The following is a 15,542-nucleotide window of genomic DNA, read 5'->3' as shown; positions in this document are numbered from 1 at the left end:
GATGTGCTGAGATGTTGGCAACAAAAACATGGCACCCATCGCAAGCCCCTGCAGCCCAATGTGATATATACAGGTGTGGCAATGTTAGTTAAGTGGTGTTAGTGCAATGAAGAAATTTCATCATGGTGTGGGTGGAATCGTAAATCGACCAATCACGATGAAGCGTGACGTCAAACTCCAAAAACAAACCCCATCGTCCGACGCGGTTTGTTTTAGTAGTTTGACGTTGTTTTCTGATTTTTCGCTACTAATACCATCAAATGTCTTAAGTTGCCACACCTTTTTAAACCTCATTGCCTGCAGCTAGAGTGACTATATACATCAGAGTGGCGACAAGTCATCCCAAATGTATGCAATGCGGTTTTTCCAAGGTTTTTCTTTCTCTTTCCTGCATACGCGTTGGATAGGTCGTCTGCTCGATTGGAATGACACTGACAGATAATTATCATTCCAATTTTGACATTGTCGCCACTCTGTATATAGTCACTCTACCTGCAGCCAGCACTTTCTGAGCGACAAGTGTCAAAAGTATGTTTACGTTTACCAAAAACAGCTGTTCGGTGTCGGTGTTTGCGGAATAGTGTAAATCGTATAATCGGATTCCTTTTATCAAACACTCGACCGTGCTTAAATTTAATTTCTATCTATTTCGAAATCGCTGAGGGTGCCTGGAGCAGCTGCTGGTGTTGTGTTGGAATAAGTACAGTCTGTGCCGCCGCCCGCAGAGTTACCGGTTATCACGCCGAAATAGGTCGCTAAAGCAGCAGTTATTTTCATTTAGGATATTTTCGTGCTAATGTTTACTACTTTGTGATTATGTTTACTACCGAGAAGTTGTCGAATATCTGCCTCAGTCAGTTTATTGGGTTGCGGTTAAATGAAAGTACGATCCAGCGCTCAATTGTGGAAAGTTTCACCAATTCCCTTGATGGAAAAAAACAACAGCGCATGAAGCTAGCGGTAGTCCACATTATTTGGCGTATATTTGAAATTATGTATCAACTAACCGGTAAAAATCTGCTGCAAATTGTCGTGCAGGACGTTATCAACTCGACAATTGAAAGCACCGGCAGTTTGTCCGCATCCATTCGGGACTCAATCCGTTTCTAACAGACTTATAAAACGATGCCGCCGGAACCGCTTACCGTTTAGATAATCAGCAGCCACGTCTGCAGCTGACTAATATATCAGAGTCGTGACGAGATAGACTGTTATTGTGTTCTACAAAGTTATTTGTTCGAACAAGACACATTTGGAAATTCATAACAAAGTTTGAAACTGTCTCAGTAGGTGGCGCGCGTGGTCAAATTATAATCTTATGATGATATCTCATGACCATGATACGATAGAAAGTGGCGGTTTTTGACAAAGTTGTGTGTCTAGACAAGACGAATTTGAAAATGATCGGTCAAATTCAGAACTGTCCCACTAGATGTCGCAGTTGGTAAAATCATATTTCTTTTTGCGATATCTCAGCTTATGTCGAATAAACGGTAAAATGGCTTATCTGGTCTGGAAAAGAACACCAAAATGTTTGTAAATAGTATTCTTTTGACGATTTTCCCAAAACAGAGTTTGTGAATCATCGACAATGTTGACAAACTGAATAATGCACATATCACCTAGGGATACATGATACTTATTCAACTTACCCAAGTAGCAAACTTACGATACTTTTATTTAAATCAATTTATTAATGACTCACATTAGTTGTATAACAATTAGTTGTACAGTTTTATAATGAGTATGTTATTAGGGAAGCTTGCTATGGTATGTTGAGGTAATGCTTTAAACATTAGAATGTTAGAATTATGTTGACACTTACCATAAAACAATACAAAACGAGCATTTGTTTGTTTTATTTCCTGCTATGATAATGAGAATGAAAAATGTACATTAGATTCCTAACAATTCTATAATATTCTTATTACGGTCACTTATATCATACAGGAAATAACACACACGTAATACAAGGAAAGAGTAAAGAATTCGAGCCCAATGAAAAAAGCAAGCTGTTTTGAAATGAGTATCAAGAGAGTGCACTTTAGTCGTGTTGTCGCGTTAGCAAAACAAATAGCTTTGATTTTATCATCACGCACACGTTAATAATTGCAAGCATCAACGTTGCCATTATGCCTGTCTGCCAAGTTAACTCCGGGATACGTTGCTGGCCCAACAAGCCACTCGTCGTATGTTCGAGTCTCGACTGAGCGGTGCCGCTTCAGAGTTAATAGGATCTTTGCACTAGCCCAGTGATTTTCCTGTACTCTAATAACCGGCAGCGATATCTATCGATAAAGAAGGATCAAGTTCTGAAGGACGTTTATATCCATGCATGGTTTTGCTTTGCTGATAAATCTAGATTTTACCAGATTTTTTATTGCATGCCAGACAAAGTTCTAAATCTTCCAGATATTTGGTAATGCCCCAGATTTTTGCCAGATTTTTGTTTCTCCGTTCTGCAAAGGAGTCATCGCTCCTAATTTCAGACAACATTTTGTACCGGCGTTGATCAAAACTGGCAAGACATTTCCCGAAAAAGTCCTCCCCATCGGTCAAATTGATCGCCAGATTTTGACATTTATTCGTGTTTGCCAGGTTTTCGAATAAACCTATTAGCGACCCTGGGAAGAATAGGGACTCAAACACTCTAAAATATTTTTTTAAGAATGTGATGGAAACGCAGCACGGGTTTCCAGGAATCTTGTTCTGGTGATATTTCTATATAGACGATGTAGACGACGAAATTACTTCGTCAAAAGCATTTTGATCAGTCTGTGCTCTTCATCTTGTCTTTTGATAAAAGTTGAAGCAATACGTATCAATTGCTTCTTTCAGGAAACCATAAAAATAGCTGTTGATTGACTGGAATTGACAACGCAATCGATGATGAAAAGGACAACGATACGTTATCTAACGTGTTTTGACTACAGAAACCACTTTGTAGCGAACAGCAGTGTTCTATGCCATCATGGTTCCGCAATATTCCGAAAATAATTTGATTTTCTCATCATCTCCACCTACTACTACTTCATTCCGAATTTAATTCACCTTCATCGGAAGCATATTGACATGATAAACAACTTTGTCGAAAACATCAACCTTCTATCTCGTCATGGTTCGGAAATATCGCCAAATGAATTAAATTTCACCGTATACTCCATCTAGCGGACTAGTTCCAAACTTCAGAGGTCGTTACCAAATGCGTCTTGGCTTTACAAACAACTTTGTAGTAAATAGTAACCTTTTAGCTCATTACGGTTTTAAAATATTCTTAAATGAATTTAATTGCTTCATCTAGCGCCATCTAGCGAATCAGTTCCGAATTTTGTTGTATATCACGGGATGTGTCTTAACTAGATAAGCAACTTTGTCGAAAGTCGCAACCTTCTAACTATTCACAAACTTGAGTTATTGCCCGCCGTGTACTCAGTACACGACGCGACCGCTTGCGTAACTTTTTTCATTTCAAAAAAGTTACGTTAGTGGTCGCGCTGGTGTACTGAGTACACGCGCGCGGACACACCATTTTTACAAGCATCTTTCGACCACTTTTTTTATTTCTTTTTTCTATATTTTGGCATCATTAGAAAGAGGAAGAGTAGATCTTCGAATACAACCAAAACCTGGAGTGATTTGATTACAATTTCGATGATTTTTTCGCGTTTTTCGAAAACGCGTGTACTCAGTACACTAGCGCGACCGCTCTAGGGTTAATAGAAACTTTTTTGCGCTTTTAAATAGCCAATTTGCGCAATGCTGTCAATTCTATTTTTAGAACGAGAAATAGTTTTGCAATCTGCTTTTCCAGTCGCTTAATCAACCTTTATGCAGCCAAAAAAAACTCTAAATTTAACAAATGAAACGCGGCCTTTTTTTTATTTTGCTGTAAACATGTTTCGAACGCGATATTTTCAATTTCGAATAACTTTAATTCGTATAAGTAAGCTAGCTAATTAAAAATGCATGTCTTTTTTCCGGGAATTGAACAAGCCATCTTTTGATCCATAAGCACTCACCGTATGATCCGCCCCATTTGCATCTGCAGAACAGACAGTGAGAATATCTTTACACCTGAAGCCTAACCCGCCTAGCGTGAAGCAGTCGATAATGTCGATAACGGATAAGCTTTTGCTGTCAGCCGAATTGCGAAATTCTATGATCTGACAATAAGTGTACTGTGAGCCGAAAAAAAAACTTGGTACAGCAAAGTTTCGTTAATTGGTGGTTCGTTAATTGGGCGGTTCGTTAATTGGGCGTTCGCTAATTGGGCTATGTGACAACTTGAATGTCAAAATTGTATGGAATTTTCGAGTTTAGAATTTTCTAACAACTGTCAGTCGGCCCAATTAGCGAATCAGCTGGAGTGCAGTCGTGGCCCAATTAACGAATTCAGGCTGTAGAAGTATGTAAAGCCACTTTAACACCTTTAAGCAGCCCTAAAGTAGTTTGAAAGCTGTGAGCCTAATGAAAGCTTCCACTCTACATTTTAACACCTTTAAGCAGCCGTAAAACGGTTTGATGTTTATGGCTGTTGAGAAGCAGATTGTTTAGCAGAAAAATCCGCTATTAAGCTTGTTTATCAGCTTTTGGGAGAGAACTGATTTGAAAAACTTAAAGTAGCTTAAACATCGCTTATTTAAACACCATTTAAGTGCTTACTTTATGCAGCTTTGATCGCCTTAAACCGACCCGTAAACAGCCATTGCTCTTGCAATTCAGCTACCGTTGTTACTTGGGTACGTAGTATTTCCGCACCATTTTTCGCAAGAATCAAGTGTGTTTAACCTACCAACGCTGTATGATTATTATTGATCTGCACAAGTTAAATGTAAACAAGTTTGACATTTGTAGTACAGTACATAGCAAAACAGAACATAACCTGTAAATAACCCGCAATGCCAGCGCCAATACTAAGTATATACTTGTTAATTCTATCTTCACTTGTCTGTGGACTATGAGGTCTGTTGGATGGCAATAGAAATAAATACTCAATGGTGAGAAATAGGGCTTTTGCTACACACACATGCAAGACATCTGTAGGGCACACATTGCATATTTTCCTATTCGAAGCAGCAAAAACGTGCTGGATAAAATTATCATTTTTTCTAAAATTATTTATTTATCATTTTAAAGCAACTAAAAGTCAAAGTAACCGACAAATGTTCCCTGAAATATATGCTGACTTTTGGTAACTAGGATTTCGGTGAATTCGCGTTAAATTGGTGTCCCAAATATACTGTTGTTTGAAGCAAATACGGCATAGGCCAAGTTGAAAGTAACGGAATATAAAATTGGTTTTAGCATAATAAATTGCTTTCTTAGCCGAAAGCAACTGCTGGCTATTGATATTTGTTTAATTTTATCCCGCTAACATAGGTCATAGTTACATTTTTGATCATTGCTACCGCGTCTTAGCTTATTTGTTGAAAATAATTTTTTGATTTAGTAAACAGATATATTACCTTGCCATATGTATGAAGCAATTTGTAATTTCTGTTTTAAATTAAGAAAACAAATCATTTAAGAAATTTTGCTCTTCCCAGCCCGTGTGTTTTATATGGAGCTGTCACTTTTGCCTGCCCAACAGATCTCCAATACAAATGCACTCTGCAAACACCCTATGGAACCTATAAAGGACGCACAAAAGTGTTCATGTTCACCGATGCATCAAAAGAAGGGCACTCATGTGGAATTGGAATTTACGTAGAAGGAATAAATAAAAGCATAACTTACCATCTTGCGAACGAAGTGAGCATTACGGAAGCAGAGCTTATTGCGATCAAAGTAGCACTATACACTATAGCAGAAAGCAATCTGCAGGAAGCTGTGATATATACAGATTCACGAGCAGCCTGTGAAATCTTGAAGTTGGCAAAAGAACAGGACGAACGCGAAGAAATAGTAGATGAAATATTGGAAACAGCAGATAAGTGGAACATCTCATTACAATGGATACCTAGTCACATTGGAGTGATCGGCAATGACATAGCAGACAAATTAGCAAAAAGAGGTACAATAGATGGTCAAATCTTAGAAAATAAAATTTCTTACAAAGATGCTTACTGGATATTAAAAAGTCGTAAAACACTAAAAACTAATACATGGTACAATGACTACGCCAAAGAGAAAGGACAAACATTTTTCCAGTTGCAACCAGAGATCAAAGCGAAACCTTGGTTTATTGGTCTTACACTGAATGGACAACAAGTTCGATTACTAAATCGTTTAATGGCAGGACATGATTGGTCCAAGTATTGGAAACACAAAATGAAAATAACGGAGAACCCAAATTGCGAAATATGTGAAGAAAGCGAGACGGCCGAACATCTTATTTTACACTGTACAAAATTCAACAACATACGCATAAAATACTCATTCATAAAATACAAAAAACTAATAGATGTATTTAAAACAAAAAACACAAGTTTATATAAAGAAATTACAGACTTTGTAAAAGAAACCGGTCTAGAAATATAAAAGACCGTAAGCAACCGATACCTTATATACAACAGGGCATACACACTTAATTCCAAAATAAAGTCTCGGTAAAGTAAAATACCGAACTACACAAAAATAGGCCTGTTTTCCCGTGATATTGGTAAACATTTCTCGTTTTACCGTAATCCGTAACTTGGAAAATTATTTTACTGAGATATCGGAAATGAAGCTTATTTACCGAGATACTGCAATCTTATTTGCCGAGAAGATCAGTAAAACAGTAAACCCCCGAGCTCAGTAAAATAAAGTGCCGAATCTAGGTACTTCAATATCGTTTTAACGAAATTTCGTTAAATGCTACTGAAAAAAGCCACAAACTGTGTTACCGAGATTTCGGAAAGCAATGTCAAAAATTAACTGTGCGCGATGGACAGCAGTTTTGTTACCGGTAAAGTTAAAATGGCTATCATCCGGTCTAAGAACCCTACCAGAGGCTGTAAGCGCACGCGTGATGCAACCGCAACACCTTTGAACCAATGCAATGGATTGGAGTAAGTTTTTTTTATTACTGTACTGAATTTTGGAAGATAAAATATGAATAACATTTCTCTAGGTTGACGATTCCCTCCCAACCCATAACGTGAATCCAGCGCTAATAATTCGTGGTGAGATGTTGCAGTGTGGAGGCCAATGCGTCATCTCATGGAAAGAATAAAACATTCCCGTTGGCTGTTGCCATGCAGTAGTAGGCTTTCTTAGACTATGCGAATGTTACGATGTATTTGCCACCAACTGCATGCCCAACGACAAGCAATTCTTTGTGTTTAACAGAGCAACAATTTTTTCAATAGGCAAATTAACCACTACAGGTGAAAAATTTGCTCGTTCTACGTGGTTCTACCATTAACTTTGCCTTTATATTTCTTTTAACTTTGCCTTTATATTTCAAAAGTTTATACTATTAACTATAATACTATTACACCGTTAAACTGTTAAACAATAATTGTTTAAAATAAGAAAATGCGCATATTGGTTGATTATAATAGTTTTATTCAAAATTTTATTGATTTTCATAAACTTTAAAAATACCGAGTTTTCAGCATATTAATACCGTAGTTCGGCATTTTCAGCTAGTGTTTTACAGAAAATCTCGTTAAAATTCGACAGTTTGGGTCGCTTACGCTTTACGAATATTCGGCAATTTCAGCCGAGTTTCAGTATTGATTACCGGATATCTTGGAAAAATAATACCGAGATTGTCGGTAAAGTTTGATAGTTGTTTGATGTTTTGGATTTCCAAGATCTCGGTGTTTCAATGTTTTACCGAGATTTTCACCGAGATCTCAGCTGTTGGGATCTCGGCAATTTATTTTACCGTGCTCGGTGATAAAATCTAAGTGTCTATAGTCATAGAAACTGGCCCAAAACCACCCCATCGACATCTCTATAACGAGCTGCAGTGAACGTCAGCGACAGGATGTCCTGGGCTCAAAATTTGACAGCGGGCCCAAATCAGACTGCTAGCAGTTGAGTGAAACGCAGTGCTGACATGCTATCTCATTTTCGCACACACGAGATGTTGGCAGCGAAAACATGGTTGCCTGCCGATGGGGTGCCCAAAACACACCAGAATGATATTGACATCTGGGACAGAAGAAAAAAAAAACGTTCCGTTCCGTGGCGTTGCCGTTGATGATGATGACTGTCAGTGCGATTCCAGCTTATAACGGTATATAAGCTGGAATCACACTGACCGTCAGCGAACATCATCGGCAACGTATCGTAACGGAACGTCAGTGATGGTCGCATGCATTTTCAAGATTTTCAATGTACGAATTCACACGCGTCCGGAACGTCACATAACGGAACGTCAAGGCACTCGTGTGAATGCGATGCGCTCATTGAAAATGCATGCGACCATCACTGACGTTCCGTTACGATACGTTGCCGATGATGTTCGCTGACGGTCAGTGTGATTCCAGCTATATACGGTATATACAATCTTGACTTTTCTCAAGCCGTGTGTGTCAGTGTCGTTATCAATATTTGTGTTCGATTCGGTGGTGTTCGTGGTGTTAGTTATCGGGATCGCATTACAGAACAGTAACCAACGAAAGGTAGTGTTACTTTTCGCTTCAATCGGTTAAGACTTTAGAGACACCGCTGTAGTTTGTGAGTATCTGATGATACAAATAGAAAAAATTCGATAAATTTGAAGGTTTAGACCTCTTAAATTATAATCGCGTTTTGTGTAATGTTAACAATATAAAAAAAATTCACAGGAAGTTTGTAGTATTAAATAGCGTAATAAAAACATGATACATATTTCAGAAGAGTGGCGACGATGGATTCCTCAGAATGGTTCAGTGAAATTTCCGATCAACTATGGCCAGGTCAGTGCTTTTCACTGAAAGTCAAAAAAGTACTTCATGAAGAACGGTCAAAATACCAGGACATCAAGATACTTGATACGTAAGTTTATAAGGTTAAGAGTTCTTGACACTTGTTGAGATTAGCTTAGAAACACATGTTCAATTGTCTATTGCGCTGATAATAAGTACTTAGCAGTTATTTAGCGCATGGTCCAGTCAGGCACGCACTAGTTAAAATAATAGTTTAAATTAGGGCTTTAAAATGTGATCTATTGCTTACCTTTTTAAATTATATCTTTTTTTATGTATTGCAGTTTCAATTAACACGAAAGACTAAAACAATGTATTCACGCACAGGCGTGTCTATAAATTAAAACTGAAACGCGTGTAAAGATATTTCTTGAATTCCTAAAAGTTCCGGAAAACATGTAGACATTATTCTAACGAATGTGATGCTATGGAGTGTTCATTATTTTTATGTGTTCAATATTGAACATATGTTAAATGACGGTTATATTTGTAAATGCATACCCTCTCTTGCGTTTTTGTAACGTAATATATTCCGACAAATCATAGAAATTTCTTATTACAGCTATACATACGGAACTGTATTGGTGTTAGATGGAATTATTCAATGTACTGAACGAGACGAATTTGCTTACCAGGAGATGATAGCATTTCTTCCACTTTGCTGTCATCCAAACCCTAAGAAAGTACTTATCGTGGGTGGAGGAGATGGAGGTGTAGCTCGTGAAGTCGTTAAACACCCAATGGTAGATGAGGTTCATCAGGTTGAGATCGATAATCGAGTGGTGGAGTTATCTAAAACATATCTTCCATTTATGGCATGTGGATTTGATTCGCCTAAACTAAAGTTAACAATCGGCGATGGATTCGAATATATGAAACAGCGAGAAGGTGAATTCGACGTCATTATTACCGACAGTAGTGATCCGATTGGACCAGCCGAATCTCTTTTTAATGAATCTTATTTCGGACTTGCCAAAAAAGCTTTAAAACCAAATGGAATTATTTGTTCACAAGGTGGTTCATTTTGGGTGGATAAGACGCTCGTCAAGGACACATTGAACCACATCCGAAAACATTTCCCTGTTACTGGTTACGCTTTAGCATCAGTACCGTCCTATCCGTCCGGACAAATTGGATATTTCATTGCTAGCTTGAATGAAGTAGGTTGCTGTACAATTGTACAATTGTACAAATGTAAATAAATATGTTTTTTACAGGATACGAAACTAAATGAACCCACTAAAACATTCACGGATGAAGAGATTGATCGGATGAAACTTCGATACTATACGACAGAAATTCACCGCAGTGCATTTACTCTTCCCAGATTCGCTGCTAAGTTTCTTTACTGAATTATAATTAATTATTATATGTTTAAAGAAAAGGTATGGGTATTTTCAATATTCAAAAAGGTGATAAATTGTCTATTATGATGTTGAACTGGAATTACGTAATATAAAGTACAAATCGATTTCATAGTGACAATCATAAAAGCTATTTAATGAATATGTATCACTATCCTTAACACGAATCAGTCGAGAATTATTAAACAACTCTACATACCAAATCCCGAATTTTCAATTCAAACGTTAAATCCGCATTGCTGTACGCCTTGAGTGAGTTTGCTAGGGTGAGCAATATGTTTGCGTAGTTACGAATGTACGATCTCATTTAATTTTGCATATATCTGTTATTCGATACTTCGTTCGTTCCCGGTCAGCAAGGAAAAGGAACTGCTTTCTGGAGCAGTGGTTCCCAACCTTTTTTGATTCGCGAAGTCCTGGCTGAATTTTTTCTGCGAGTTAAAGTTATTCTAGAGTGTACCGCGCTCAGCTGCCGGCAGCATAATAATTACTAGTTTTACATCGAAAAAGTACAAAATACCTCTTCAAATATGCCTTAACCAATAACCAAAATACTTATGTATATGTAATTTTTATGGTTTAGCCGTACTTAATTTATGCACTTTCGCTTTATGCACTTTTACATTATATTTTGTGTAAAATTTTTTTTCGCAAACATCACAAGCGTGTTTTTTCTCTTCCGAATGACGCTTCACATGATTACGGTAGCAGGTACGTGATTGCAATTTTTTGCCACATAAATGACACTAAAATTATAGTTTATGAAATTGCTTTATACATTTTTTTCTCGATACTTACTTCAAACGTCTTGCCATTAATATGAGAGTCCATATGAGCAGTCCTAAATGAAGCAGTACGATAATTCTTGCCACAAACGGTACACTAGAATGGTCGATCCCCATTATGTGTTCGCAAATGTAATGTAAGTTCACCAGGTTGGGCAAAAAATTTTCCACATTCGATGCAGCAGTGTCGTTTCTCCAAACACCTCAGATGTTGTGCTAATGATCTAGATGTTGAAAATTTTTTATCTGTAAGGAAAAAATTTATTATATTATAGAATTACACAAAATTCGAATACCGTACCACAATGGTGACAGTGAAACTTCTTCTCCGTACATTTTTTACGGAGGTGTTCTTGTAATTCAAACATAGACTCGAATTTGTCTGAACCACAATGGCAGCATTTGTATGACTCATACTCTATATGCTTACTATTAATGTGGTTTGCTAGTCGAGCAGATGAACTGTACTCGCAACCACAACCATCGAAAGGGCAAGAAAAGTGTTTTAAATGGGACAGAATATGTTGCTTCATGTCATCCAACCTACAATGTTTCTCAGAGCAAACACTGCAGTTGTATGGTTTATCATTATTGTTGTCCTTCGTTAACATGGGATGTTCATTCAGGCGCAAATGATCACTTAGTTTATCACGTTTTAAAAAGACCATCTTACAAATCTCACAGATATAGTACATAAAAACATCAATAATGTTAGCACTACCCTCATGTTGTCTCATATGCCGCAAAAGGCGCATTTTTCCATTAATCTTTCTACCACATGTTGTACAAATCAATAAATTATTATTGAGTTTTTCGTGATCCTTTGAAGATACTTCTTGGAGATATTCTTTTGTATCACAATGTTTACTAAACGCAGAACTATGCGCATCTATAGTGTGAGCTTCATCTGCGTTTAAACGAACCATCATTTTATCGTTTAACTGTAATTCTGGTTCGCGTTCTCTATTATCTTGATCATTATTAGCTATACTTATAGAAAGCGATTCAGTTTCGCAATGTTTCCCTGAATACTGATCCGGGTTACCACTTGAGCTCTCAAAATTCTCATCCGACTGACGATGTTGGTTAGTCTCAGAATTCGATTCATCACTTGTCGCCTGCGTATGATAGAAATTTGCTTCGTCTAAAAATTCAACTATTTCTTCATCCAATTTGAGTGGGAGTCCAACTTGTGTTTCATCTGAAGCCTCTGCAGAATTAACTGCTATACGATTATTACCATCACTAGTTGGAATAGCCTGTTGCAGTAATTGTTCTGTACGTTGGCACTTCTGTTTAAAAACGTAAAATTTCAGCAGTGTTTCTCGGCAATTTTGACATATTTTGCAAGAAATTCCATTTTTTCGAACAACCTAAAATATAGTTCTGTTTAAATATATTCTACCTATATAAATTAATATTGCATACCTTAATATCCACGCAGAACAATATGATATCTGGAAGTTTTGCTAGAAAACCATCAACAATGATGTTCGAGAATATGTTAAACATATGCTCGTTGGTATCCGTTTGCGAAACGCATATGCGACATACATGGTTCAAATCAATATCAAGCTCATAATCGCATTGAACTGCAGACATTTTTATGCAACAAATATGTAGCGATATTTTGATACTTACTAAATAAATTAGGCTAGCTAGCTCTTTAAGCAAGGGCTCCAAGGGCTCTATTCGCTATGACGGTGTTGCTGATATTTGTTTGGTTTTTGTGTGAGAAAAAAAGAGAAGGAAGTATTTTTGCTTTTGTTTTCATGCAAGTTTTGACAATTCGGAACGGGATTTCGTGTAAGTGCGAACAGGCCTAAAACTCTCTTTTATTTTCGAAGTCCCGAATTCACTATACTAGGGGGACTATATACAGAGTGGCGACAATGTCAAAATTGGAATCATAATTCTAGATAGAATTAACAAAAGGGCGAATATCGCAAATGTAAACAAACCAGGTGAGAGCATGGGGTCGGACACTCGGCACAGCCGTTTTTATGTTAGGCGACTTGAAACGAACCGAACTGTGCCGGTGCTGTACCGAAAGTGCCGAACTGCAAGATTTGTTAAATTTGTTAAAATCTGATAGACCTGGCAACCATGCGAGATGATTTTGACAACTGGCAGTGCTCCCATTTCATATGTAAAATTGAACCGGAGGTGTGTAAAGCCCTATAAATGTTATTTTTATAAGGCTTTAGAGGTGTGCCGTTTGATATTTCTGCAGTGCCGGGGCACTATGTGCTGAGTGTCCGACCCCTTGGGTGAGAGTAACTTTTTGCTGGACCAGCATAGGAAAATCAACCCTCACTCGGTTTGTTTACGCTTGCGACATTCGCCCTTTTGTTAATTCTATCTTCAATTATCTGTCAGTGTCGTTCCAATCGAGCAGACGACTTATCCAACGCGTATGCAGGAAAGAGAAAGAAACACCTTGGAAAACCCGCATTGCATACATTTGGGATGACTTGTCGCCACTCTGTATCCAGCTTTTTACGCGCTATAATGGCGGACGCTATAAATTGTGTTCGTAATATGCGAACAATCTTTTTGACAACTCTGCATCCATCAAAACTGGGCACTCTTCTCCTGTACGGCAGTGTTACTCTTTCTTTCGTTTACGCAAAAGGAGAGCAATAATTTTGTTTTCATTTCGCACATTTTTGCTTTCCTTCTTTGGCGTAAACGAAAGAAAGAGCACGGTAGTGTTGCAAGAGAAGAGTGTAAGATTTGATGTATGCAGAGTTGTCAAAAAGATTGTTCGCATATTACGAACACAATTTATAGCGTCCGCCATTATAGCGCGTAAAAAGCTGGATAGACATCACGCGAATGAAATCTCTACTTACATTCAATCCCTTGAACCATGCTTTCGTCGATACCTTAGGAATGATGGAATGTAGCCATCGTCCCAACTCGTCTATGTTCCATGATGTTTGCCAACTAATGAGCGACCTCTGACGCAAGGTGCTATAAAATTCATCTTGGATTATAACTATTGGATTATTGCTTGGAAGATAACGAAAAAGTGCGCCGAAGATGCCGAAACGATTTAATGCAAAATAGCACTTTTATGAGCGATATCGTACTTTGGATGGTACAATTTTCCTTGCAATTGACAATAAAAGGCTAGAAACTTTGATTGCAAATGAACTGAAAATGATTTACATGTACCCTTTAATGTAACGCATGGTATAATTAATCTAGTGTAACATAGGTAAATCGTGCCCGACTTTCGGCGCCGTCAACTGAAACAATTACCAGCATCAATTGAAGCTTGCTTGAAAGATTCTGTACAACAAATGAAACAAGTTGCTTTTTGAGTGAAGAGAAGATAGGAGAGAATCAGCTTTATTTATTTGTTTCGACGATGTCGGGTCCTCTTGCGATCTTCTGAAGTAAGATAAATTCGAAAATCGAAATAAATCGATGAGTTTTTGTAGCCTTTTTCTGAGAATAAATTTTCTTCGGCGGATGTCACATTTTACTCTAACAATAACAATGGATGTCACATTTGCCTAGACCCCCTCCCCCCCTCTGTCACAACCTGTCACAAAATTGACACCCCCCTCCACCCCATAAGCAGTGGACGTCATTATTGAATGATCCCTTTCCTGATGCTTGATGATTTAAAAAAAATGTTTCAAATATTGTCAATGTTCACCTGCCAAAACTTACAGGTACGCAGGGATGGTTCGATCACTTTGACTCAATCTTGATTCATTTTACAGTATCGTTTCAGCCGAGCCAAATATGACAATATTATATATGGGACATTTGTAGAACAAGTTTTAATCTACAATTTTTCTGAACAAAGCTTTGCTGTATCGTTTGTAGTTACGGTACTACAACGCTAGTAACTCATCAGTGACTAAATGAACGTTCATTTAGTCACTGATAAGATACTAGCATTGTAGCGCCGTAACTACAAAAGATACAACAACTTTATTCAGCAAAATTATAGATATTAAGCTGTTCTAAAAATATCCCATATATAACTTTGTCATATTTGGCCCCCTTAAGACGGTACTGTCAAATGAATCAAAATTGAGTCAAAGTGATCGAACCATCCCTGGTCCTACGTCAGTAAAAGTCTGACCTTTCGAAATATGTAGTCACTAAATAAAAACTCGAACCCCACTGTACTTGATAAACTACGTTTAATACAAGTTATATTACATATTTTTAATGAATGGATTAAATTTTTGAAACTAATAGGCGACATAATTTTTATGTGACGTGGAAATCGTTTCAACCATATCTGAACAACAGGTAATAATAAATTCCCAATATACAAATGTCACACACAGATACATACACAACGCATATCAAGTCTATGTACACTATTACTTAGGTACGGCAAACGCAGCATGTTTGTGTTCGTAATACGCTAAAAAGTATAGGTGTGTTAGTGTCATCGTTGTACGGCTGCTGTTTATGTTTTTTTTATGCCCGTAGAAGAATAGGGCGAGATTGACGTCACCCTTGCTGTTTACATTATTTGCGCTGCTAACACAAACAAACGGTACGTTGTTCCACACCTC

At 37.5% G+C, this 15,542-nt stretch overlaps 3 protein-coding genes across 6 annotated transcripts; 2 read left to right on the top strand and 1 right to left on the bottom strand.

Annotated features, from left to right (window-relative positions):
- The first annotated feature begins 576 nt into the window (after window positions 1-576).
- On the top strand, window positions 577-10,320 carry LOC128733862 (spermidine synthase). 3 transcript variants are annotated; one of them, XM_053827702.1, is made up of 5 exons: window positions 577-751; window positions 8,424-8,558; window positions 8,773-8,913; window positions 9,406-10,003; window positions 10,061-10,320. In XM_053827702.1, the coding sequence occupies exons 3-5, from the start codon at window positions 8,786-8,788 to the stop codon at window positions 10,193-10,195; spliced, it is 861 nt and encodes a 286-aa protein (XP_053683677.1). In that variant the 5' UTR covers window positions 577-751; window positions 8,424-8,558; window positions 8,773-8,785; the 3' UTR covers window positions 10,196-10,320. The 3 variants fall into 3 exon arrangements, with proteins under 3 accessions (XP_053683677.1, XP_053683675.1, XP_053683676.1); XM_053827700.1 differs by having other exon boundaries at window positions 8,424-8,613; XM_053827701.1 differs by lacking the exon at window positions 8,424-8,558.
- Window positions 4,427-7,372, top strand: LOC128733859 (uncharacterized). 2 transcript variants are annotated; one of them, XR_008411949.1, is made up of 3 exons: window positions 4,427-4,997; window positions 5,547-6,992; window positions 7,055-7,372. XR_008411949.1 is itself a non-coding variant. In XM_053827694.1 (2 exons), the coding sequence occupies exons 1-2, from the start codon at window positions 4,972-4,974 to the stop codon at window positions 6,478-6,480; spliced, it is 960 nt and encodes a 319-aa protein (XP_053683669.1). In that variant the 5' UTR covers window positions 4,427-4,971; the 3' UTR covers window positions 6,481-7,372. The 2 variants fall into 2 exon arrangements, 1 of the variants encoding a protein (XP_053683669.1); XM_053827694.1 differs by having other exon boundaries at window positions 5,547-7,372.
- Window positions 10,222-12,660, bottom strand: LOC128733855 (zinc finger protein 37 homolog). The gene is made up of 4 exons (XM_053827690.1): window positions 12,421-12,660; window positions 11,294-12,365; window positions 11,006-11,238; window positions 10,222-10,953 (listed from the first exon to the last, which is right to left on the bottom strand). Exons 1-3 carry the CDS (start codon window positions 12,592-12,594, stop codon window positions 11,090-11,092), a joined length of 1,395 nt encoding a protein of 464 aa, XP_053683665.1. The 5' UTR covers window positions 12,595-12,660; the 3' UTR covers window positions 10,222-10,953; window positions 11,006-11,089.
- Window positions 12,661-15,542: the final 2,882 nt, after the last annotated feature.

This window comes from Sabethes cyaneus, chromosome 2 (assembly GCF_943734655.1).
Source record: "Sabethes cyaneus chromosome 2, idSabCyanKW18_F2, whole genome shotgun sequence".
Classification (NCBI taxonomy): domain Eukaryota; kingdom Metazoa; phylum Arthropoda; class Insecta; order Diptera; family Culicidae; genus Sabethes; species Sabethes cyaneus.
Note: the sequence above shows the minus strand (reverse complement) of the source record. Positions and strands in the feature narration are given on the sequence as shown.

Excerpts from the sequence above, each read along its gene's own strand:
- LOC128733862 (XM_053827701.1), top strand. The coding sequence starts at position 8,786 with ATGGATTCCTCAGAATGGTTCAGTGAAATTTCCGATCAACTATGGCCA. Across the intron at positions 8,914-9,405 it reads GACATCAAGATACTTGATAC|CTATACATACGGAACTGTAT; the intron begins GTAAGTTTATAA and ends TTCTTATTACAG. Across the intron at positions 10,004-10,060 it reads TCATTGCTAGCTTGAATGAA|GATACGAAACTAAATGAACC; the intron begins GTAGGTTGCTGT and ends TGTTTTTTACAG.
- LOC128733855 (XM_053827690.1), bottom strand. The coding sequence starts at position 12,594 with ATGTCTGCAGTTCAATGCGATTATGAGCTTGATATTGATTTGAACCAT. Across the intron at positions 12,366-12,420 it reads TGTTCTGCGTGGATATTAAG|GTTGTTCGAAAAAATGGAAT; the intron begins GTATGCAATATT and ends ACTATATTTTAG. Across the intron at positions 11,239-11,293 it reads GTTTCACTGTCACCATTGTG|ATAAAAAATTTTCAACATCT; the intron begins GTACGGTATTCG and ends TTTTCCTTACAG.
- LOC128733859 (XM_053827694.1), top strand. The coding sequence starts at position 4,972 with ATGGCAATAGAAATAAATACTCAATG. Across the intron at positions 4,998-5,546 it reads ATAGAAATAAATACTCAATG|CCCGTGTGTTTTATATGGAG; the intron begins GTGAGAAATAGG and ends TGCTCTTCCCAG.